This window comes from Numida meleagris, chromosome 3, assembly GCF_002078875.1.
Source record: "Numida meleagris isolate 19003 breed g44 Domestic line chromosome 3, NumMel1.0, whole genome shotgun sequence".
Classification (NCBI taxonomy): domain Eukaryota; kingdom Metazoa; phylum Chordata; class Aves; order Galliformes; family Numididae; genus Numida; species Numida meleagris.
Window position 1 is genome coordinate 41,323,363 of NC_034411.1, and position 23,753 is coordinate 41,347,115.

Here is a 23,753-nt window from a genome sequence, read left to right on the forward strand (position 1 = left end):
AAAACCTTGAAAACTGATGTAGTTAAATAAAAAAAAAACACAACAGTATGTTGCAAGGGTAGCATAAAGGAAGCAATATGATGTCAGTTTAGATCTACCCTCCACATCAAATAAACTGAACTAGTAATTTTCTCCCTACGATTTCCAGTAAAGAAACATTGCAAAGAATCTTACTGAAATGTAATTTGAAACTCTAATCACTTCTGTACAGATATTATCCTCTGGTATTACTCTTCATAGTAGAAAGAAATAGAGATAGGTCTTCTGCATATCTGTCCTTAAATCGATGCAGTTCTTTGAAATTCTGTTCTTTGAGGATCAGAAAGGGGAAGAACGTATTTTGAAAAAAATATATTCTAAAGAATGCTGTGTACAACAATAAGAGGATAATTTTTTGTACCACAATAAAGGTGCGTCCATGAGTGTGCATGATAGTATTCGTATTTAATCTGCATGAAATTAATTCACTAACTAGATTTATATTGGGAACGAGTAGATGCAATTAAACAAAAGAAACACTGTACATGATCTGAGTCTTTTGAACTAATAAAAACCACCACAGCTATCAAGGAATACTACTTAATGCTAAACGTTGTGCTATTCATTGTTAATATGTTGACCACAGTATTTGATACTATTTCTAGTGTATTTCATCAACATAAAAATCTTCTGGCATTTGAAAATTTTTCAGAGTATTTATTCACAATCTTAAATACTTCCAGTGTAATAAAAAACTTTTTTCTTTTAAATCAATCTACAAAACACATTGTACACTTAAAGATACTTGAAGTAGAACATGACCTGGTTCACATTCAATCTTCTTCAGTGAATTTGGCAAACAGCCCATTCTTCAGAAGCCTGATCATTTAATTCCGCTGTCAACAGCCTTCTAACAAAAAATAATAACTTTTGCACCCAAAATTTTACAATGGTTAAGTCTGCTTTCAAATCTTAGACTTGACAAGCATGAGGACCCCAAAACATTCAAGATATAACAATGTCCAAATAACACTGAAAGTATTTAATTTATATAGCTGACTGTATTAATGTCAGCTTTCCATCACTGAATTTCCTTATTTTTATCAAAGCCTTATTTGTAAGCTGTATGGTTTCATCCCACTTGTTTTTCTCAGGGCTTGTGTATGTCACCAAGTTCTCAGTATACTGCAAGACTGACTTCAAAAACCTATAAGAAATAAAAAGAGAAGTAAAACTCATTAGAGGCGAAAAGAAAAAGACCTCAATGCCTGACTTGAAGTTGCTACTTTCTCCAAACTTCCAAATTTCCATCAGGATGACCAACACATTAAAGTTTATTCTGCTTCTGGAAAAGAACCGCTCCTTCATTCCAACAGCAAGAAGCAATGATTTTCAGAACTGCAATTAAATACTGACATAGAAAGAATGCGATGATATAATGTGTAATACAATTTTCCACATATTGCTTCCTTTCCTTTCTCAGTCAAATGTTTCATAATGCAGCTTGCTGTTAACTGACACACAAGGAGTAAAATTACTGACATATTAAATACAGCTTTTATGTATTGACATTTTTTGAGTGTGAGATCATTTTCTGCTTATACTGAGGAGAAGTCTAATAAGTAAAAATGTGAATAATTAGATCGTATATTTTCAACAAAGTTATTTTAGTCCTTGGCGAACGTAGTATGAGATAGAACTGATGATTATAATTATAGAAAGAAGGATGATAATGCACCAAAAGGCGTGCTGTTTCTTTTTCTTTTTTGTCTCCACAGGATTTGTATTACAGATCAAATCTATTCAATTGGCTATGAAAAGAGTGCATGAAACTTCCTATTTCCACAATGCCTTATATACTCACTTTAGATATTGATGATAATCAGAAGGATTCTTCTTGCAGACAAAGTGGACATTAACAAGTTCCAAAGTAATCAACACTAAGATGAGCCGTAACACTGGAGACAAAAACTTAATGCTAGAAACAGGCAAAAGTAAAATAAATGAATAAAAATAAACCCAATTGAAATTGAAATCACTAATAAAAAAAAAACCTCAGATTTCTAGATCCATGCTAAATAGTCAAGTATTTAATAGTGAGAAAGAGTGCAAAAAGTCCATCAGCAAAGAATAGATATCAGAATTATAAACAAGACTATAAATTAAGAAATCTCAAAACAGGAGAAAAAACACAATTAACTAAGACTTCAGAGGAAAACTCACCAGCATCTGTTAATCCAAGGATAATAAAATAGAGATTAACTGAGTTGCTAAAGAGAAAACATCAGCCAACCTGTTCAGCATTCGTAGATAGTTATGCCTCTGGCGAGAACGTAGAGTCTTTTCTGTCCACTGCTGGTATCTCGACTTAATACTGGCAATAACTTGTTCAGACACTTGATGGCACTGTGTGCTTATTTTGCGGAGTACCACTAACACTTCCAGAACAGGTCGTGGAGAATAGAGGGTGCAAATGTGCCTATCACAGAGTTCTAGCAACAGCCTTCAAAACAGGAAGTAATTGTTAGTTGCAGTCTTTTGCCAGCTGGATTTAACATGAGATATATATCATATTAGCTGTAGTTTGATTTGTAATGTTTTAACTTCAAAAAATACCTAAAAACTGAAAAAAAGTAAGGATCAAAAAAAGTAAGGATCTCCATATGAGCAGTGGCTGTGTTTTCCATCACTTTATGTAACATAATTAAAAAACTACTGGTGATGAATATGCTTCCCATTTCAAATTAAAGAAATACAACCACAATAAACAAAAATGCTTAGTCAAAATGATACACAGAACACATCAAATCAGAGCATGCCTGTGGTTTAGGCCTCCCACAATATTTCAATTCACAATGAATTAGCATCCACCAGAATAAAACTTATTCAGACAAATGGTATTAATTAATAGTGTCAGCATGTGGACTTTCTTCTGGGCAGAAGAAGTAGCAGATTTAATGCTTCTTAAAACACTGGTGGTGAGGCCAATGTTTTAATCAACTTCACGCTGGATTATAAATTGTTAAAGCAACCAAATACCTTTCTTCTGTCATTTTCTAATCTGCAAACATAATGCATCACACATCACTGTAAGCACTCTACTTAAACACAGAAAGAAAACAAAGAAGTGTTTCTTAGTCTCCCGCATGCCAAAACTATCTCTGACACAGCAAAACATAGATGACTAAAAGTGATAAAAGCAGAAAGATCTTAAAACCATGTAACAATTTAGTGCTTGGGCTTCTTTTTAATAAATGAGAACAAACGCAGACTGATGGGTAGTAAACAGAAGGCATGCAATTCATATAAATAAAGTGGTAGTAAACAGAGGTTTACAGTTTATATAAATAAAGCAATGTGTACCATTCTCTTTGCACTATCCTGCCCACACCCCATACGTTTGATTAGGTGTTTTGTTCCAACATATACATTGATTCATGAGCCTCTTAAGATTGCCGCCAGAGTACCAATTAAAAGACATGTTGTTTTGATCATTATTCCATATCAGTTATAACTGGAACTACCAATGTACCTCTAAAATCCGACTATAAGTGTAACAAGGAATTTTCTATTTCAGAATTTTGCTACTAAAGCACGTAAGAAAATAATTACATACTGGTACATTATTATCTTTAAGTGCCATACATAGCTGTGATACCAATCACATTAAAACAAATTTCTGATGCATCTTTAGATAAAAGCCAATTTAATCCAGTCAGAACACATATATTTACAATATATTGCTTCCTCATTACGAAAGCAAAATGAGCTTTTTCACACTAAATTTCAAACAAAATCTCTACTAGAATGATGTCTCAAATCTACAATGTTTTATTGTTGCAGCAGCAACACTGGAAAAGCATGCAACATTTCAAGAACTGTTCTAAAGATGGAGAAATGAATAACTTAGGTTTGAGTGTTCTTGTGGTGATCAGCACGTACAAGTTGACAGTGGGAACCAGGAAAAGACCAAACTTACCTCTCTGTTGCAACAGTACTGACTGGGTCATCTGAACTATAGCAGTTACAGGGCAAATATTGCTGCAACTGAGAGAGAATTTCAGCCATCCTTAAAACTAAAGTACTAGCTTCAGTATTTCCTTCCAACCTTAAAAACAAAACAAGAAAGTATGATCTGAGATGACAACACCTTGTAATACTGATTATTTGTCTAGGTTGCAAAGATCAAAATGCAGATATTTTGGATAGCAGTGTATTCGATATCCACTTTCATTTTCTGCTATTTTAGTTTTCCTTCTATCTCGTAAGCATGACTTTCCTTCTCCAATTAAAAACAGCCTTTTCTATTTCAGCAGTCTTCTAAACCACTTTATTTCTCTACTTATTCATTAAAAGCCTGAAGCATATTAGGTATATGCCTGACTCATTGTATTTTCATCTCTTAGCTCTAAATCAGTGAGCTAAGAGATATACACCATCAATTTCTTCCAGTGATAATACATAAACGACTTTTTCCTTTTCAAATCACAAAAGAATGTTATACTTTCTTCTATTTAACATCTCATGAAAAGTCTTCCATTAATTCAGTTACCACTTTCTTGTTCCAGAACAAGCAATTATTTTCTATCTGGTGAGTCATCTTTTTGATTTTGTTGTGATGGGCTCAATATCTAGTGTAATTTCCTAAGAGCTCCTTCAATATCTCTTCACAAACAGAACAGCTAGTCAGTTTTGTGTTGGTTTCAAAGGGCTCCAACATTCCCTTCCAGATAGCAGTGTTCGTAGTCTTTACAGTATCTTCTGGCTACAGATGTGTACAGCACAGATTAAGTTAAGAAGAAAAATGAAGGGGTCTTCTCACAACTCCTTTGGTGTCTAACATCTTATTAGTAAGTAATTCGATGAGACTTTTAATCTCAAACTCTGTTGTTCGTATGTTTCTAAGAACTATCTTTTTTTTTTTTAAACGGCATACACATACCCTTTAATTGTTTGAACATGTTCCTCAGACACTGTTGGTAATTCAGGCCACATGCGAATGCTCTTCATACATTCTAGCACCTAAAATTCAAGAACATGTTATGAAAAATTTTATGCAAAGTACAGCCTTAGACAAACAGGACAACACACAGGACAATATATTTATTTTTCTTAGTGGCTATTTTAGGAAAAAAAAACCACTGCAACACATGGTAAATTACTTGTTCAGTAGTTATAATTTGTAAGCCAGCACAAATCACTGACGTTTATGTTAGGGCAAAAAGTCTTGATGTACACTTCCATGCTAAAACATCACGTGAAGAAACTAATTTACTATTCTTTCCTCCTTTCCTTTGATATTTAAAAAAAAAAAAAAAGCCTTTGTAAGATATGATTCAAAAGCTGTCTAAAATGAGTGCTGTTTTCTGTGAACTCAAATCAATGAAGAACATTTTCAAGCAGTTCATAAACTAATTGGCTGAGCAATGCCGTAACGCTGGAAAGCAGATTTTGCTACAATGAGAGAATTTCAAATAATTGGCTTTCATATAACAAAAACGTTATTTATGGTAGCCTAATCCAAGATTCTTACAGTACTTAATCTGTGTCAAGGATGAGGAGATTAAGATACCCATAAAACAGCAAACATTCAGGTAATAATAAAGTTATACACTGATTTGAGCAGGAACATTATATGTTGTATGACCAGCAGTGTGCTTAATTACCTCACGAAGCCTGAAAATTCATTAGAAAAAAAAAAAGTTATGTAAAATTCTAACTTTTTAGGACCATCACAGTTTGAAGACAGCAACTAAGACTATTTTTAAGGATTTGCAATTTTAAGGACTAAAATGCTTTCAGTTGCAAGGAGTCACCTGCTTCTTGAGTCTGGAAATTGGATGAAATCGAGAATGGTAGCAACTTGCACAGTTCATCAGTGGCTTTATGACCAGGTGTTCCTGATTACAAAAAATAAGACAAAATACAAGTTTCTTAAGTTTCATTAAACTGTCCCGTGAACAGACCTAGACTTATGTTTAACTGTATTCAAGCCACCTACACTACTGAAGTCAAAGTCTTCCAAATTTCTGAGGGACTAATGCAGTAATCATCAGTTCAAAGCTTAATTTCTCTGACATTTTCCAACTACAAAAGCTGGCAGTAGCTGAGATATAACTATGTACTCTCTTAATGCAGCAGCATGAAAAACATCTTTAGAAACTAAAAAGAGCTCCAACTAATAAATAGAAGATTTATCTCAAAAGTTGCTTTATCAGATTGAAAGAAATGGCAAATATGAACAGGAAATTTGGGGGAGCAAATATAATAGTAGCTAACGTTACGAAGTATGTACTGCTAGACAAGAAGGGTGTGCAGTAAGGAGAGTTAACAAATCACATCTCCATATCTAAATGATTTCCATTATTTATAGCATGTCAGAGAGAAAGAGTTTCTCAAATATTTCATATCTCTCAGGGTAAGCTATGGTTGTTCTATATAATGGATCAACTATCTGAATAAGAATTGGTTAAGCAAACAAATTAAGATAGAGTAAGAAAAGATGATCATCTGGAAAACTTTCCGTACTTATTTCACTACAATCCTAGAAAACATACTTGCACAGTATTTCACTTGTAGGAATATTTCATTTCCAAGGAAAGCTGCTGACAAGAAAGATGTAGTCATAAGATACTCTAAAATCACATCTGTCATCCAACTGAAGATTCTTCTGACAGCACAGCATCGATCCCTACCTTAAAAGCAACCATGTCTTCATCTGAGAACCTGCAGAGTAGTGTAATTGCAAATGCCACCAACTGATTAGCTATTTCGCTGGGAAATGCTTTTAGATTGATCTCTCCATGGCTTAAATGGTCTCTTATGCGTGGACCCTCCTGATGGTTCAAGAAATCCCAAAGAAATTCCTGTGGAGATATACACCAATAGAGGTAAGTGTATAGAGTACCTCGTGAAAGTTAAATATGCAACTGTGTCCATATGAAAAGGGGCCTTTAGACAGAGAAAACAACAGTAACTATGCTCATAAGAAAAAAAAAAAAAAAAAAAAAAAGGGCAGCTAGTCCACTGTGTTAGCTTCTCGGGAAACTTGAAACGAACGTACAAGCTATTCCATAAAGGGTAACAACAGATTTTCTCTGATTTTATGTCCCAAGTCCTGCACAGCCTCACAGCCGCTGACTCCCAGTGCAATAAACTCATATCTTTCTTACAGTCTCAAGAGACATCTTCAGAAGTCTACCACAGACATCTCCCAGACTTGAACATTTCAGCTAGAAAGACAGATTCTAACCAAATGTAGCATGTCAGGTACTACCTTGTATCCTTCACAATGAAACAGTAACAAGTTTCTGGCCCTATGCCACTGGAGATAGGTTACAAGAAGTAAATAAATACATGATCATAAATATACTGCTAAATTTAAGGAAAATGAAAACCAAACCAAACCAATGAAATACCCAAACAAAATAACAACAACAAAAAGAATTTTCAAAACACCTACCATAGCAGGTTCTTCAAGAACTGAAGGAAGCTGATTGACTTCTTCATTATCCAAATGCTTTGTTAGCATCTAGGAAAAGTCATTTGAATAGAAAGCTTTTATTGAAAGTAAAAAATCAAAGGCAAAACACTAAGAAATTAGCTTTTCTAATATTAAACAATTATTTCAGCTACTTCAGAATCAAGATACCTATTTGTTACTGACAGAGATAAGTCAAAAAGAGCTCTAAGATTGAAGATTTCTTCTTGCAAGATTTATTTGTATTTATTTTGAATAACTGAGTCTACAAAAAATGGCCGAATAGTTGTTTCTTTAAGATGAAGAAATATAAAATAAAAACATTTAAAAGAAATTAAATTCTATTCATTAAAATTTATATTGATTTTGTTATGTTCTGAAGGATGCCAAATTTAAAGTATATTTACTGCCCATCAACTTCTACTTGGAGAAATTTAGAAATAATGCCTTATCCAACACAACTAGTAAGCGCATTCTGAACTCCACTAATGAGAAACATGTCCAAGTTTGAATGCTGACATTGCTATGTACTAAAAAAAAATAATAATAATCACAAGTACCTCATCAAAAGTGGTGTAGAAAGCAGAAGACTGGAACAGAAAACAATAAGCATTATTTGATTACCAATAGAAAACAATTATATAGACATGTAAATGAATAAATCTAACTTCAGTATACATGACATACCAGAGGTGCATGAATAGCAAAAAAACCCTTACAAAACAAAAAAGCAAGTGATAGCTTTTTTTTTTTTTTTTTTACCAAGTTTTTATAAATAAATGGAACGTGATCTACTTTCCTCCCTCAACTATTATTCCAAAACACTAACCTTCAAATACTTTTTCAGACCACTTTTACTGGCAGGAATCTTTTTTTCTTAATTTTTATTAAAAAAAAAAAAAGGCATTCATCAAACTCTACTAGAAATTTGTAACTGATGTTCTACTAGTTCTCAGATTTCTGGGGAGGAAAAAGCTAAATTTAGACACGGTGCCACCAGAATAACTACTCTGCAAATACTGCTAGCACTAAATCATAATTGATTTTAGACAGAAATTTACCTCAGCTGTTAGCAATCGATTTGGACATTTATTAGCTTTAGTGAAGAGCAATCTAAGTCCAACTTCCAGCTGAGGAAGTAAGAGAATCACACAGTCAGCATACCTGAAAAAATAACAGAGAAACAGTTTTCTTTCCCTCCCATATAAATACAATCCAAATGGAAATTCGAGATCCATGTCAAACAACCCAGACCAAAGTTCCTTGGTAATGAGACCATATGAACACGAAACGACTTTCTGTGCTCAACAGAAGCTGACTACCTAAGTCAAATCAGCTCAGGGATGACACTAACTTACAGAAAGGTGAATGGAGAAGGAAGATGAAATAAAGAATTTATTTAAAATAAAAAACCCTCTGCATTTTAATATATGAAGAGCTGTTTCCATTTCCTTTGTAAAGCTCTCCTCCTTGGCTACATCTTCTGCAGATTCAGCAAAAAGCTTTGGAATCTACAAATGCTGCTGGCTAGTATTCTATAAATTGTGAATACCTATAAATTAAAATGCAGGGCAAGACTAAAAATAGGAGGAAAAAAAAGTCAGTGATTACCTACTTTGCTTGAAAACTGTTAAAGCAGCCATCCAAAAAGGTAGCATTATCCTTAGTACAAAATTAGATGCTTGCACTAGCTCTTCTGCTACTGAAAGTGTTTCATGATTAAGATCTGCAAGTTAGCAAAACAGCATCAATAAATTACATACAATCTACAGTTTTCTAACTAATTCTTAATATTTCATTGAAAAGATAAGATTACTTCAGCACTTATAAACGGGGTATAAGCTATTCATTTCAAATACAACAGTAATTGTAACAGATTTAAGATCAGAAATTGAATTTGTAAGATTGCATTTCTAATAATAATGTAAAATGACACAGTAAATGCAGTTAAAAAGTCATGGGTGCTTTTTCCTGAGACTAAATTACATACTGAAAGGCTCCAGTTTCTGTTCAGTTGTTCTCCGCCTGCTTCAAATACTTCAGAAAAGTATAATGTATACTAATAGAATCAGTATGACATTGTTTCTATTTCACCGAATTTTATGTACTGACATTTAAGCTGGACATGAGCCAGCAGTGTCACCTTGCAGCCCAGAAGGCCAGCAGTATCCTGGGCTGCATCACGAGAGGGGTGGCCAGCAGGGAGAGGGAGGTGACTGCCCCCTCTACTCAGCTCTTGTGAGGCCCCATCTGGAGTACTGTGTCCAGGCCTGGGGCCCCCAGCATGGGAAGGATGCGGAGATGTTGGACATTTTCAACTGATGATATACAGGTCCTCTCCCGAGATAAGTATCAGGGTACTGAGGATGTGTCATTATATTCTCTTTCACCACTACCTTCCCTGCAAGATGCGGAGTATTCCTGATGGGACCCTTGCAGCTAGAACCCACTGGTTCTGAAAAGAATTAAAGATTTTTGTAAAGAAGAACTAGATGACTATTAAAGGAAATTAAATCTCATCATCAAAACATTGAAACATATAGCTGAAGTCTTCCATAAGCTGTACTATTAGCTCATTTCAGTGTGTTACATTTATTTTAGAATTCAGTATTTTTTGTTCTGCTAATCTGTACAACAGTCTATGTATTAAAAAGTTGTCTACAAGCACAGTTGATTCATCTAAAGACAGAATCTACAAGTATCTTACCTAAAAGATCCAGACATTTAACTGTGGAAAACATATTATTTTCAACAGCACTTTTGGATAGTGAAACAATAATGAATATAGCAGTAAGTAATGACTAAAGGTTACATACTTGCCTGGAAATGCATCAAACTCCTCTAATCTAATGAAAGTCACGTAAGGTCGATGTACTAAAATAAATTTAGTTTGCAGAAGGTATGTCTGTAACAACTGACCCAATCCTGCAGTTAAAAAAAGCAGCATAGCACAATATCTAGGGAGAATATTATAACATATTAGAAAAGCCAATAAAACAAAATCTTTTGCAAAGAATCCACATTTCTGGGTTATGGACAAAGGTTTCTTTTGCTCTTTCAAACAAGATTCAGTACCTATTTTACCCATCCCTTTTGAGTAAGGGAGCTTAATGATTAATTACATTTCAGAAGCATGACAAAACAATGTGGAGTTAGGAGAAAAAAAACATCAGTGTATTCTCCTTGGCTGCTGCTGCTCCTCTTCTTTTCCTATTCCTCTGTCTTTTGTTTTGCTTTATTCCTGACTACCTAGATCTTAAGTTTCTTCATTTTTCCTGTTAGAAAAACACACTGGTCCTAATACTGACCAGCTGCATAATGGCTAAAGGACTCTATGGAAATCCAGTTCCAAAAGAAGTGGTAGCAGCAGCAGGACAAAAGTGGAGAAAACTGTCAGGGTACTGCCAAAGGCCTTAGACTATTTTTTTCTTTTCTTTTTTTCTTTTTTTTTTTTCCTAAGAGTAGTAAGTGTTATTCATTGATTTTCAAGCACTGTTAGTCTGTCTGGATGAGAAAATGAGATTTTTTTTTTTTTAATAACTTACTTTGCAGGAATTTCTTGTGGGGACGCAAACCCATGCCACAAAACATTACGAAGATTCAGACCATATGGTGATCCAATGAATATCCTCAGTACATCCATCTGATTAATAAACAAAGTGATTACTACATGAAGAAATTTATTATTTATTACTTTGTGTCTTGCCGTGACAGGAAATTTGAGAAGTTATTAAGAAACCATAATGTCTACTGTCAAGACTACTGGCCACAGCTTGTCACAGTAACTGCATCCCATTATTTGCAATTCCCAGTGCTCTCTGAAAGGAAATCTTAACTTACTCACGCATGCTATAGAATATAATACAGAAAGAACAAAACTTCCAAACATCCCAAACAGTTACGACAAGAAAACAAATTAGATCAAGATTAGCTTTTACTTCTTATACTATAAATCCATAATAACTAAAAACAAATTAACATAAAAAAGAAGAATTTGCATTCAAAGTTGTATTCCCAGACCACTGGGAAAAGGGAAACTATTTTTAATAGTAAGAATTAAACTACACCACATGGATCTACAATTTAAGAAATAAGCCTTACAAAACTACTAGACTGGCTAACAGTACACGTGCAATACTTTGTCCAAAAAAAGCAAAAATGTATTAGTAGAACACTATGAAAAGGACCACCTACTCTGTTTACACAAGAGGGTAAGCATCATCAGAATTTTTTATTATAATTATTTTTTGCAAATGGGGATAGACAAACTAGTTTCCTCTATTCACATAAATTGCACTATGGTTAATATTATAAAGTATTTTACTACAGTGGTGGTGAAGGGGAACACATCTTACAAGAAACTGCCACTGCAAGACATATGTTCTCAAGATGCGCAACTCAAAAAGAGGCAGACAGCACTGAGGCTTGCTTACCCTCTCACCAGATATGTGAAATTTTAAGTACGTGGGCTTCTCACGTAGAAAAGCAATGCAAAAAATTATGGGCTACCCTTTAAAAATGATTTCAACTTGCTATTCACACTTATGTAATAAAGTTTTCCTGATGTATCACAGAATTTGAAACTCTTCTTTAGTATAAGCAAAGACTAGGACTGGAAACTAGGCAAAAAGAAAATAATTTCAGTATTTGTTACTAATTTCCAAACTATGCACTTACTACAACTTGTCCAAAAACAACGGCAAGCTGCTCAGAAGCAAGCAAATCTCTTAGAAGGAAGGGACAATCTTTACCAATCAGTAAATGTACCTATTAGAAAAAAAAAAAAAGTAAAGGTGATTAAAGCATAAATAATTCAGTATATTTCTTTGTATTTCAAGGATGGACTTTGACTAATTTCACCCAGTAAACATTTTCATTGCTGTAAATACACTAATCAAACATAACCCACCAAATGAAAAAGTCTTTCAATTCTAAATTTTCATGACAAATTACAATGTGTGGACTGCACCAGGAAAGAGTGCACATCCTACTCGATGTTCCCATGGTTAAGCTTTGCACAGCATCTACAGATGTACTCTTCTCTCTCCACCACTCCAAGAAAAAAAAAATTAATAAAAAAGCAAGAAAGCAAGCATAACAATATATAATTGAGGGCATTTTTCATTACTTCAAAAATTCACCACTTGTCAGACTTAGGAAAATTGTCTTTCTAGGTATGAACTAAACTTCTGTCTTGGCCCTTTCCTCACAGAGATTTAACCAGTTATTTTATCTCATCTATGGGCAACATACCCTGACAGGAAAGCAAGGTGGGGAGAGGTAGGGAGGAGGTGGTTTCCCCACCAACAATAAAACAACAGGTGTTCCCTTCTCTCTAGTCTGCATGCTCCCCCTTAGCAGTGGTGACACCTGTGTGGTCATGGAGTGAAACAGAAAAAGGAATGGATCCAGTTGAAAAATAAAAATGAGAGTGAGAATAAAAAAGGAGGAAAGGTACTGAGACCAGTTCATCAATCCAGCTTCCTACGAGGTCTTCAAAATTTCTGCTCACATAACGTGCAATACTATCACAGAAGATGTGGCCAGGCTACTGCACACCATCGCACTACAGGATAAATCTCACTTTTTCAATGTGCAATTAAATCTAAGAGCTTATTCTCATCTTAAAAAACCAAACCTGCAATTGAATTCTCATGGTAGCACTTACATCACCCAAAGCTCTCTCCAAGCATGATGTTAGTTTCATTAACCCAAGAGCAACTTCTGTACATTGTGCATACTGTAGAACATCAAATACTTCAAGAAATAACTGCGTGATTTGGGAAGAGGGGGAGGGAGAGAAGAGAAAGAGTGTTGAATTACATACTTAGAAGGAGAAATCATTGTCAAAATCACACAAAAAACGTGATCTAAATATTCATCTGTGATAGACACTATGCAAATACAGAAAGAAAACCATGGCAAGGTGATAAAACTGTAGATGATTAAAGGGTCATTGCCCATCTCTTGTATTTTTAGTCAAAACTTATCAGTGACTTTGCATAGTAATATTTGATATTAAGTACAGACGATTAGGTTTTACAGAAAAAGAAGATCCATCTTTGGTTAGAACAGGCCTAAAGCACTTCATGTTCTCTTTGTGATAGTATATATAAAATCTAATTACTGAGTCAGGAAAACTAGAAGTGATTATGTATCAGAGAAGGACAATTAGTTACAAATTCTGAGCATTTTGGTTCATTGATCTCTCTTGTGTGTTCTTATGAAAAACTTCCACAAAGAGGTCATGTGCCAAAACACAACAGATATTTCCATACCTCTGTGTAGTTTGTCCAGTGGAACCATAACGCATACTGAACTACAAATTTCTCCTTGGTCAGAGATTTGAAGTGCAAATGAACAGATTCACATACAGGTCCAAGCGATCGTATGCTTTTGATATAATCCACACTTTGATCTTGAATTGAAAAATAGGATGTGGTTAGAGTACCAAACTTCCTGAAGGTTCAGTATTTTAAAAGCCATAACAAATAAAACTTCCTACAGCCTGTATACATATTTAGCTCAAACATTTTTATCCCTATTAGTTTAGAACAATCAATAGACTACAATTTACTGTCCAAAAGAACACACAAATGAACTATGGAAAAGTAAAAGTGCATTGTGAAAACAGTTAAGTTCAAGTGCCTTCTCCAAACCAAAACTTAATGGAAGAAAACATGGAATTGAAGTTCTATTTATGTCCTAGTATAATACATCTAATTACATTAAATTTTTGCTGAAAGTGGAAGAATCCACTAGTGAAAGAGTGCAGCAATTCCACATAACAAAGCTGGAAGCTACTGCAGACTTCAAAGGCTTAATCAAGCAGCACCATTTACACCTTTTAAATAATGCAGATGGATGTGATACCCTATAGAGAGGTATAACTGCTCCTCTTTGGTGGCAAATTTCTCCTGATTCTTGGAAGAATACTGCTCAAGGCAGAAATATCTATCATTTTGACTATCTCTGCAAATTAATAAAACCTTTCGGTTTGGCAAATGAATGATCAGCCAGTTCATCAGAACATAAATATTTTGTTCTGGTTAAAAAAGCACAATTATAAACTGTTCTACATACAGGTGGGAGAACAAATAATAACTCTGTACAAGCGAAAGTTGGAGAAAAGGAAACAAAAGCAACAGTAGCCCTACAGATGACTCCCAGGTGTTTTGAATTTACTGCAAAAGACATAATAAGAACATAGAAGAAAATAATTATGAGGAAAGAGTGTGGCAAAACCCCTTATGTACGTGCAAAAGGAGCAGGGAAACAAGAACGAGGAAAAAAAGATGGAGCTACCTATGTAACACAGATTACATGGATCTTAGGAGTCAGCTATAACCAAATGCCAAACATGGATGAAACATTTAAAGCCCCCTGTAGATAATAAACGTACATATTCTAGCAGTGAAACTAATGCTATACTGTAATAAAATGTTATAACTAAATTCTGAGTACTATGAACTGTAGTAAGATTCTGCATCAGTTTTAGACGTATTATCATTGTATCAGAATAACACCAACCTGATTCAAGGTAACACACATGCTCTGTAATGGCTTGCCAACATACTTCTCCATTTTCAGACACAATATTATTAATATCATAGATGTCTTTTTTCTCAAATCCAAGTTTGCAAATCACATAATGCACAGCTGGAGAAAGACAAGTAGTGACTGAGTCTGACGACGCCATCTGAAAAGGGAAGGACAGAATTACTCTTATTTGCATCTTTCCAGTTTGGTATATTTCTGATGCATTATATCTACCAAACTAATCACAAAGAGGAAATTTTTTACTCAGAGAGTGGTGAGGCACTGGCACAGGCTGCCCAGAGCTGTGCATGCTCCATCCCTGGAGATGTTCAAGGTCAGGTTGGATGGGACCCTGGGCAGCCTGAGCTGGTGGGTGGCAGCCCTGCCCACGGCAGGGGGTTGGAACTGAGTGGGTGTTAATGTCTCTTCTAACTCAAACAGTTCTGTATACAAGGGCTGCTCTGAATGCAATGCCTCCTATTTTATTATGTTGTCTCATAACATCAGAAGCAGATGTTGGTGATACGGCACTATAGGTTGAACCTTCACACCAATATTGTTACATTTTGTTGCCATGTGACAGATGGCAGCAGAGGGGCAGTCTGACCAAATGGCATCTGACATGGAAGTGCACATGAAGAAAGGAGGTGGAACTGAATTCCTCTATGCAGAAAAAAACGGCACTCATTGACATTCATCAATGCTTGCTGAACGTTTATGGAGACCAGGCAGTGGATATGGGGCAGGAGGTGGTACATTTCAGCAGTGGTGACAGCAACATGAAAGATAAGCCATGCCCTGGACAGCCATGCACATCTGTCACACCACAAAATGAAGTGTCTCGATCAGCTCATCCACGCTAATTGGCTATTGATTGTGACTATATTGAAAAATAGTGCTTTAAAGCTGAGAACATGCTCTATCAAACAATGTTATTGTGCTCTTCGTATCTGTTGTAGTTTTCATAAAATAAGTAGGAAATAAATAGGAGGCATTACTTTCAGAGCAACCTACATAGATAGACGGAAGCTCACGGCCTGTAACTTCTGCATTTTTTTTTTTAGCTTGTGCTAAAATCGATGCCACGTGAAAGAAAACTAAATGCCAGCAAAATCATTGATGGGGGTGGGGAAATAAGTATATATTTACAGAATTTGCAAAGATTAATATTGTTCTCGCTAAGGAGGTGGAACATACTGATCGCTGAATACACAGTTTAAGGAAACACTGCATAATTACAACGGTAACAGAGAAAATAGTGAAGCTTCTATAAGGAGCAGCCGGCACGTGCCATGGGGAGAACCCTGCCTTGCTATTAACCTAAGATGGCCGCAAAGCATTGTTCCACAAACACTTCATTCGGTCCTTCGCTCCGGGTTTCACCGCCAAAGCACCACGCGAACCGCGGCAACTCCTCGCTGCGCAGGACACGCGGGACGAGGCCGCGGGGAGCCCCGCAGGCCCAGCGCCCGAGAGCAGAGCACTCGTACACCCCCACCGCGGCGGCCGTGCCGGCCATTACCTCCGATACTGCCGGGCCCTCCCGCTCTACGTCACGGCGCTCTGCCGAAGCACGGCACGCCGCTGGGCGCGAGGGTGGCAGCTGCCCGCGCTCCCGGCGTTGGGAGCGGGACGGAGACGGTTCACCTCGGCCGCTCCTTTCTTGGGGAAAGCGGCGCCGCGGGCCGGCAGCCATGGAGGAGTCCTCCGGCGTATCGAAGCTCTCCCCCACCGCCGCCCACAAGCTAGCAAGGCGGCGAACGAGCGTGTGGGTTAGAAACACCGAAAGCGACCGGGCTGGGAGAACGGGAGTGAGGGAGGCGTGACGGTTACCACGGCCGCGCCCCGCGGGGGGCGGTGATGGCCGCTGGCAGTTCTGTGAGCAAGGGGCGAGCGTGCCCTCTGCTCGGAGCAATAAGCTGTTTGTGTAACTTTAAAGCAACTCTTTCTTGTTAAAGCTGCCCTAACAACGAGCAGTATTTCATTCAGGTGGGCCAGCGGTGTGCCTCTGTGGCCCAGAAAGCCAATGGGATCCTGCAGTGCATCACAAAGATGCGTGGCCAGCAGGTCGAGGGAAATAGGATCCCTCTCTGCTCTGCGCTGGTGGAGCCTCATCTGGGGTGCTGTGTCCAGTTCTGAGCTCCCAGTTCAAGAAAGACAGATTGGGAGTCCAGTGGAGGCCCACAAAGATGATAAAGGGCCTGGAGCACCTCCTGTAGGAGGAAATGCTGAGTAACCTGGGTCTGTTCAGCCTGGGGAAAAAAAGACTGAGAGGGGCTTTAATCAATGCTTATAAATATCTGAAAAGCAGGAGCCAAGTGGTGGGTGCCATGCTCTTTTTGGTGGTGCCCAGCAACAGAACAAGCAACAATGGGCATGAACTGAAACAGGAAGTTCCATATGAACATGAGAAAAAACTTTACTTTGAGGGTGACAGAGCACAGGAGCAAGCTGCCCAGAGAGGTTGTAGAGTCTCCTCTGGAGATATTCAACACCCACCTGGACACTTTCCTATGCAAATACTAAAGGGAACTTGCTTTAGCAGAGGGTTGGAATAGATGTTCTCCAGAGGTCCCTTCCATCCCCTCTAACTATGCAATTCTGTGAAACAGCAAAAATCTTTGTTTTATGAGCATATTGATACTCATATGTCTGAAGTTAAGCTTCTCCCACTCAGCCCAGGAACACAAAGCAGGCTTTAGTACAGTCAATGTGAAGTTGATCTGTGTGGCTCTGATAGATTCTTCAAGAAAGGTATAGATACTGTGCAGAAATGTAATCACAATATTGTGCTACAACTTGGAATCCCATGCTAATGCCCATGAAGAAGCAAATGGTAAAATTCAGTGTTTGTATTGTGAAATACAGAAGAAGGTTTGCTTGTTAGCCCTTTGAAAGTCTTGGTTAATGAATTAATGAAGTTAACACCTGTGGGGAAACTGTTAGGTCACCACTTGAACTGGTGATTGAGCACCTGGTGAAGTGTGGCTGGACTAGGGAGCACGGGTAAATTTTTTGCATCTGTGCTCCCCATGTGACCAGAAGGGATGGACCTAGGCTGGAGCCACCCTTGGCTCATATAAAGGCCAGCCACTTGAAGGGAGGGCATCTCTTTGACCTAGGTTGCTTCTCAGGAGAGAGTGCTGTATAGTTAAGAGAGTCTCTTCAGTAGCTGGGTGAGTTTTGTTCTTTCTGTATATGACTATTGGCCTATCAGTGAACACTTTACCTAGCATTGCTGATAACCTCTCAGAAGAAATTTCAATTCTTCAGGAGCAGAACAGCACTACATAGAGATATTGTTGGTATATTTTTTTTTCTCTTCCAAGAGGACCTGTGATGAGCAGGAAGGGGCTATATCCTTCATAATTCTGAGTCTTGGATTATGAGAGTCCATGACCTGCGTGGAAATTTGTCTACCTGCATTTTAGTGTCTTGTCAGTACTATTCAGGGCTCAAATTGTTGATATTAATCTCCTCCTCTAGAGATATTCAAGACTCTCCTGGATGCTTTCCTATGCAACCTACTATAGGGAACCTGCTTTGTCAGGGGAGTCAGATGTGATGATCACTAGAGGTCCTTTCCGAACCCTATGATTCTGTGATATGGTATCAACATACGCTTGTTGCTATTTTGTATAAGGGCTGCCAGCATGACAAATAGCTCTTAGCAGAATTAATCTAATGTTAAGGAAACAGAGGAAAGGTGTAGGTAATGTCTCTTGTGTCAACATGGCTGATGTTTAAGTGATATTATAGAAACTGTTTTGCTTCCCTTATTCTCGGACTTCTCTGACTGAAAAGCTTGTGAGCCTTTAAGTAATATGTCTTCTCAAGAAAATTGTATTAGATCTTTCTATTACCCATATGTGTATTTCATTTATTATATTATTTTATTTATTGTATTAGTTTTATTTTTCTGTCCCTTCTAGTGTAAGCCTTTCACTGTGGTATTATATCCCCCTCATGCGCTCTTCTGAGAGGTGGCTGATAATTTTCTCTGGTGTAAGTTCTCTCTGTAGTCAGAAAGTGGAGAATTAGCAAAACTGGGAAGTGGATATAAGGTAACTGGTATGGATGACTGCTGCCTGTGGCTTTTGTTATGATCTCATTGGATTCTATGCACTTCTCAGTCTTCTTATTTCATGTTCTGGTTTAAGCCGACCATGGGGGACAGCAGGTGATGACACCTGTATGTGTCATTAGACTTACAGCTTGTATTTGTAGAAGGCCAGGTTTTGTTTTTGTTTTGAGGAGAATTACATTACAGAAGCTGGATTGGAAGAAGATTGGGATCTTCAGAGTTGTGATAACACAAAGAGAATTACTATTCTGCTTCTAAGTTCCAATCAAAGTTATAAAGCTTGCCCATTGGAGTACTTTTTAAATTAGCAGATGAAGACATTAGCATATAAAGCATTTGCTTAATAGGAGAAATAAAATTTCCTACTAAACAAACCAAGCTTGTATTTTGGGTTTTGTGCTTGATGTTTGAGTGAGAATCTTGAAGGTCTGGAGCAGGTGTTTGCTTGCGTTGTTTTCCTCTAAAAGCACAGTGGATGTAGGGTGCTAGTATGACGTGCTTTTTTGGCTGAGATTAAGTACAAAGTTAATTTAGGTTTCAGTGGAAAAGAAATGAAAATTGAGCAGAAGATAAGTAGTGTTCTACTTTTCAGTGAAAGTGGTGGTCTCAAAAAGCCCGAGGGGGAAAAAAGCCATCAGTTTTCCACAACATACTCCTAGACTGCTTTTTGTTGCTCTTGTTCTCTCTCATCTACTACCACAAGGTATTATTTAGAAACCATTAAACACTAGGTCATTGGTATGTAATGCAGCTTTTTTCTTATTTTGCACAGGTGAAGGGAAAGATAAAGCTATCAAATGTTGAAGGCTTAACTCCTATGAAAGAAGAGTGTTTCAGTGTTTCATCAAAAACTACTGCAAAAATAAAATATCTTAATACATACAGACTAGAGCCATATAATAAATTTCAGGATCAGTTAGTAAGAGACAAAGCTGAAGCAATACTAACGGTATAGTATTTTTTTATGAACTATTTTTTTTGGCAACAGTAGTTTGCCGTGCAGTGATTATATGAATGGAACAGGGGAAGTTGCTTAAACATACGTATAAGCCTTAGCAGGCATTCAGTTTTGGCACACGCATAGTATAAATGTGCTCTGTTCTGCAAGATGCAGAGGGCCTTCTGCAAGGTAGCCACATAGCGTGTGCTGTTAAGATCAAGTTGAAGCTCCTCATGCTCTTTCTCACTTCTAAACTGGAGTGAGCTACAGTGCAGTTCAAAGTAGCCCAATCTCCAAAATATCCAGATATCCAAAGACCCTGATGTTGAACTTGTGAAACTACTTCAATTATTTCTCTTAATATCACGTGAATTGTGTAAAATATACTTGGTGACCTTAACAGTCTGATGCTGTGTATAAAAATTAAGCAGGAAAGAATGAGATCAATCTATTAAGCTAAAATGTAGCTGTTAGCGATACCTTGAAAAGTTGCAACCAACTCTTGCGTGTCTTCAGAATTACCTTCAGCTGGTATTTGTGGTACTCTCTTCCAATGAAATGTGCCTAAATTTTGGAGATTAATAATACATCCCTGTTCACTGAATGGAGATTGGTTAGACATGTTTAATTGTCACTTTCAAAAAGAATAGATAAAACATTTTTTGAAGTAAAAATAGCTCAGCTTTTTGTCTTTGAGAGCATCATTTATAAAGTTTGTTCTAATCAATACTTCTTTTAATGAAAGTACCTGTAAAAAAAAAAAAAAAAAAAAAAAAAAATAAAAAAAGACTCCCTGGATGAAAACTAAGATGTTTCAATGTTGTTTTTGATAGAATAAACTTCAACAAACCAGATATGATGCAGATTCTAGTCCGTCCTTGTGTGCTTTAATCTCTGAAGAAATATTAACAGCTACAAAGGAGATGGGCTTTGACCGTTATAAGTATGTGGTAACAGTGCTAATTGTGGAAAAGGCAGGTCAAGCAATAAATGTGAGCAAACAAATTATTCATAATATGCAAATTGAAAATAATTTTTAGAACTGTATGTTATCTCCTAGCTATTCTTCCATATTCAGCAAAGCAACGAGAGGTGGTCTTGGAACTGTTAGGTTCCTTGTGTTTGGGGCTGGATTTTTTTAACTTCATTTCTTTTTCTTCTTTTACTGAGGCCATTAACAGTGGTAAGCAGCCTATGCTCCTCTGTCAACCAGTTATCTCCACTCTGTGCTATGCTAGCATAACTGCGTAATGGCAGTGAATATTTTTTCCTTTTTTCCAGTGAACGTTGATTTCCAGTTAGGTCACTGCATGGCAGTGCAAAAATGCAGTGCAGTTGTAGCATGGGGTGACATGGAAAGGAATAGGCGCCAGGAAAAAAGAACTGTTTTAACTGTAGCTGCTGCCCAATGGATGCTCCTGGGACCACAACTTGACAAGAGTGATCTGAACTTGGTACACTCAAAAGAACTTCAGGCTGCAATTTTTGTGCGTAAATTTCCAGTACTATAAGCTCACTTTGGCATTCTGTGCTCTTTCTGGTCTCTGCATGAATGCTGGAGAGCACTTGTAGTTAGGAGTGTTGAGCATCGCCTCTTAAAACCCTGTGTCTGGCAAAGGTGAAATCATACCTTGTTTTTAATGTACTCTGTGAAATAATATTTAAAGGGTTGCTGTCTTCAGCCTGTGAAAAGCCTTCATCTACCCACTTTCCCAGTGCTGTGTCACAGTATGCTGCTTCTAAATCTGTACTGTGTGGGTGTGGAGCTGTAGGATGAGATGGTTTACTCATGCTCCAAATTAACTTTTTATTTCCATGAAGAATATGCTTATTTCAGTAGTCAATTTTCACACCATTTAGATTTGAAAAGGATTGTACCAAAAAAAAAGTCAAGAGCTCAGAATAGCTCAACTATACTTGAGTAAGCTGCTGGAGGTGGAGGGGAGCAGCTACTTCTTAGCTGAATCTGTTGCCAACACTGGTGCCTCTTGGCATTAGGTTACAGTGTGCTGAAGTGCTGACAAGTGAACATGACAGAGAACTGAGGTTTTGGTGTAGATGTTCTTGGTTCTGCTGTGGTGGGACCCTTAATGTGAAGGAAGAATATGCATTTTAGTATCAAATAGCACTTGTTCATTTTCACTGTCATTTCGCAGTTGTTCTCACTGTTCGTAGCTCTCATAATGCAATTATATCAGCACTTGTGAAATGCTGTGTTCTTTCAAAATATAGAAATAGTGCTTTGTATAATTTCACTAATAGCTTTGTCCTTTCTTTCCTTTAGGTTGCCAGTAGATGGGTCTGGGATGTTCAAAGAGACACGTGGATTTCAGCTAAATACGAAACCGAAACATTTATTGCGCTGGCTTTGATAATGGCTTGTTATTATGAGTGATACTCCCAGGAAGATACACCTGCTTTGGTGCAGCACAGTACTTGGTGTGTTTGAAAATTTTCAGAACATCCATCTACCAACAGCATCAGTAAAAAAATCTAGCACTAAAATAACAAAGCTGACGTGATAGTTGAGATAATTTTGGCCACTGTTCTGTTTTTTTTTTTTTAAAAAAACTTCTGAAATGTGTATGGTTGAGTACATATGGGCTTCATCTGTTGTAGCACTCTGCTGTGAAAGTCAAAGCAACTGGTGAAAAGCCAAACTTCAGAAAATGTTGGATGTTGCTTGTCTGTTGCGTGCCTTGAGTTGTTACTGAATGTTTACAATAAATTGTAGGTAGCAGTTTTCCTAAAAGCGTGCTTTTTTTGAAAGAGAAGGCAGTGCTGTTTTCTTGAAGCTGTATCTATGATAAAATGCCGATTTAGGTAGAAATGTGAAGGAGGAAACCATCTTTTGCATGTTTAATTTGTGCGAACTTCCACATGCACGCCTGCCATGGGCTGAGTTTGATCATTAGCTTCCTTGGGTATCAGTCTTGTGCTAAGTGCTGCAGTGCTCATGTAGTTTAGTAAGCACTGAATTCAGCAAGCAGCTTCTCAGGGCAAGAAGAGAGCGTGCTCAGGAGCACGGCTATTGATAATGGGCTGTAGATGGCAAACACACCGAGGGCTAGTAAGGGTAAGGTAGATCTGTGAGGCACACAGAGACCTGCTTTTAGAATCCCTGTCTGTGGAAAGGGAGCGCTGACACCATTTCTATTGTTAGGAGCTCAATGTAAACGCTCAATAAGGCTGCTGGCGGCGGCGTTACTCCTGAACGTGCCCGAGCCTGGGCGGTCCGGCTCTGCGGAGCGGTGCCCAGGCCGAAGGCTCGGGCAGGAGCGCAGGGCGTTCGGAGCCGGCCGTGCGGCAGCTCCCAGCCCGCCGCGGCGGCGGCACGAGGCGGGGGACTGCGGTCCCCGCGTGGGAGTGGCTTTGCGCTTTGTTCGCCGGTGCGGGCGGGGCCGCGTGCGGGCCGAGGCGCGGAGCGGACGGGGGCTCTCCTGGCAGGTATGGTTGCGGGAGCGGCGCCGGGCGCGGCCGGAGGGGGTGCGGGCTGACGGCGGCGCGCTCGCTCCTTCCGCGCAGCGGCGGGGCCTGCTTCAAGCGCCCTCCTCGGGGGGGAGAGCGCTCGCACCGGCTTCCTGCGAGTGCTCCCCCCCGCCCCCCGTACACCCCTCCTGCGCTGGTGGATGGTTCACAAACGTAGCTCGTCCCCGGCTGACGCGCCGGAGACGGAGCAGCCCAGCCCTGCCGGGGCCAGCTCCCGCGCCGGACGGCGGCGGCGGCGGCGC

At 38.2% G+C, this 23,753-nt stretch overlaps 3 protein-coding genes across 6 annotated transcripts in view; 2 read left to right on the forward strand and 1 right to left on the reverse strand.

Moving 5' to 3' along the window:
• Positions 424-16,729, reverse strand: ERMARD (ER membrane associated RNA degradation). Of its 2 annotated transcripts, none has more exons than XM_021392933.1 (18): positions 16,521-16,729; positions 14,990-15,158; positions 13,738-13,877; positions 13,128-13,229; positions 12,137-12,226; positions 11,005-11,102; positions 10,280-10,416; positions 9,071-9,185; positions 8,521-8,623; positions 8,020-8,049; positions 7,442-7,510; positions 6,675-6,845; positions 5,796-5,879; positions 4,922-5,001; positions 3,959-4,087; positions 2,273-2,482; positions 1,844-1,957; positions 424-1,186 (listed from the first exon to the last, which is right to left on the reverse strand). In XM_021392933.1, exons 1-18 carry the CDS (start codon positions 16,692-16,694, stop codon positions 1,027-1,029), a joined length of 2,175 nt encoding a protein of 724 aa, XP_021248608.1. In that variant the 5' UTR covers positions 16,695-16,729; the 3' UTR covers positions 424-1,026. The 2 variants fall into 2 exon arrangements, with proteins under 2 accessions (XP_021248608.1, XP_021248607.1); XM_021392932.1 differs by having other exon boundaries at positions 13,098-13,229.
• Positions 16,645-22,767, forward strand: TCTE3 (t-complex-associated-testis-expressed 3). Of its 2 annotated transcripts, none has more exons than XM_021392937.1 (4): positions 16,645-16,770; positions 19,855-20,031; positions 20,856-21,014; positions 22,307-22,767. In XM_021392937.1, exons 1-4 carry the CDS (start codon positions 16,693-16,695, stop codon positions 22,415-22,417), a joined length of 525 nt encoding a protein of 174 aa, XP_021248612.1. In that variant the 5' UTR covers positions 16,645-16,692; the 3' UTR covers positions 22,418-22,767. The 2 variants fall into 2 exon arrangements, with proteins under 2 accessions (XP_021248612.1, XP_021248613.1); XM_021392938.1 differs by having other exon boundaries at positions 20,856-20,965.
• The window catches only part of PHF10 (PHD finger protein 10), a 17,731-nt gene continuing 17,297 nt past the window's right edge, over positions 23,320-23,753 (forward strand). Inside the window, exon 1 of one of the 2 annotated variants that reach the window (XM_021392935.1) lies at positions 23,320-23,469. The gene's annotated coding sequence lies outside the window, so the exon portion shown is untranslated. The remainder of the gene's footprint in view (positions 23,470-23,753) is intronic. The other variant, XM_021392934.1, reaches the window with a different exon arrangement.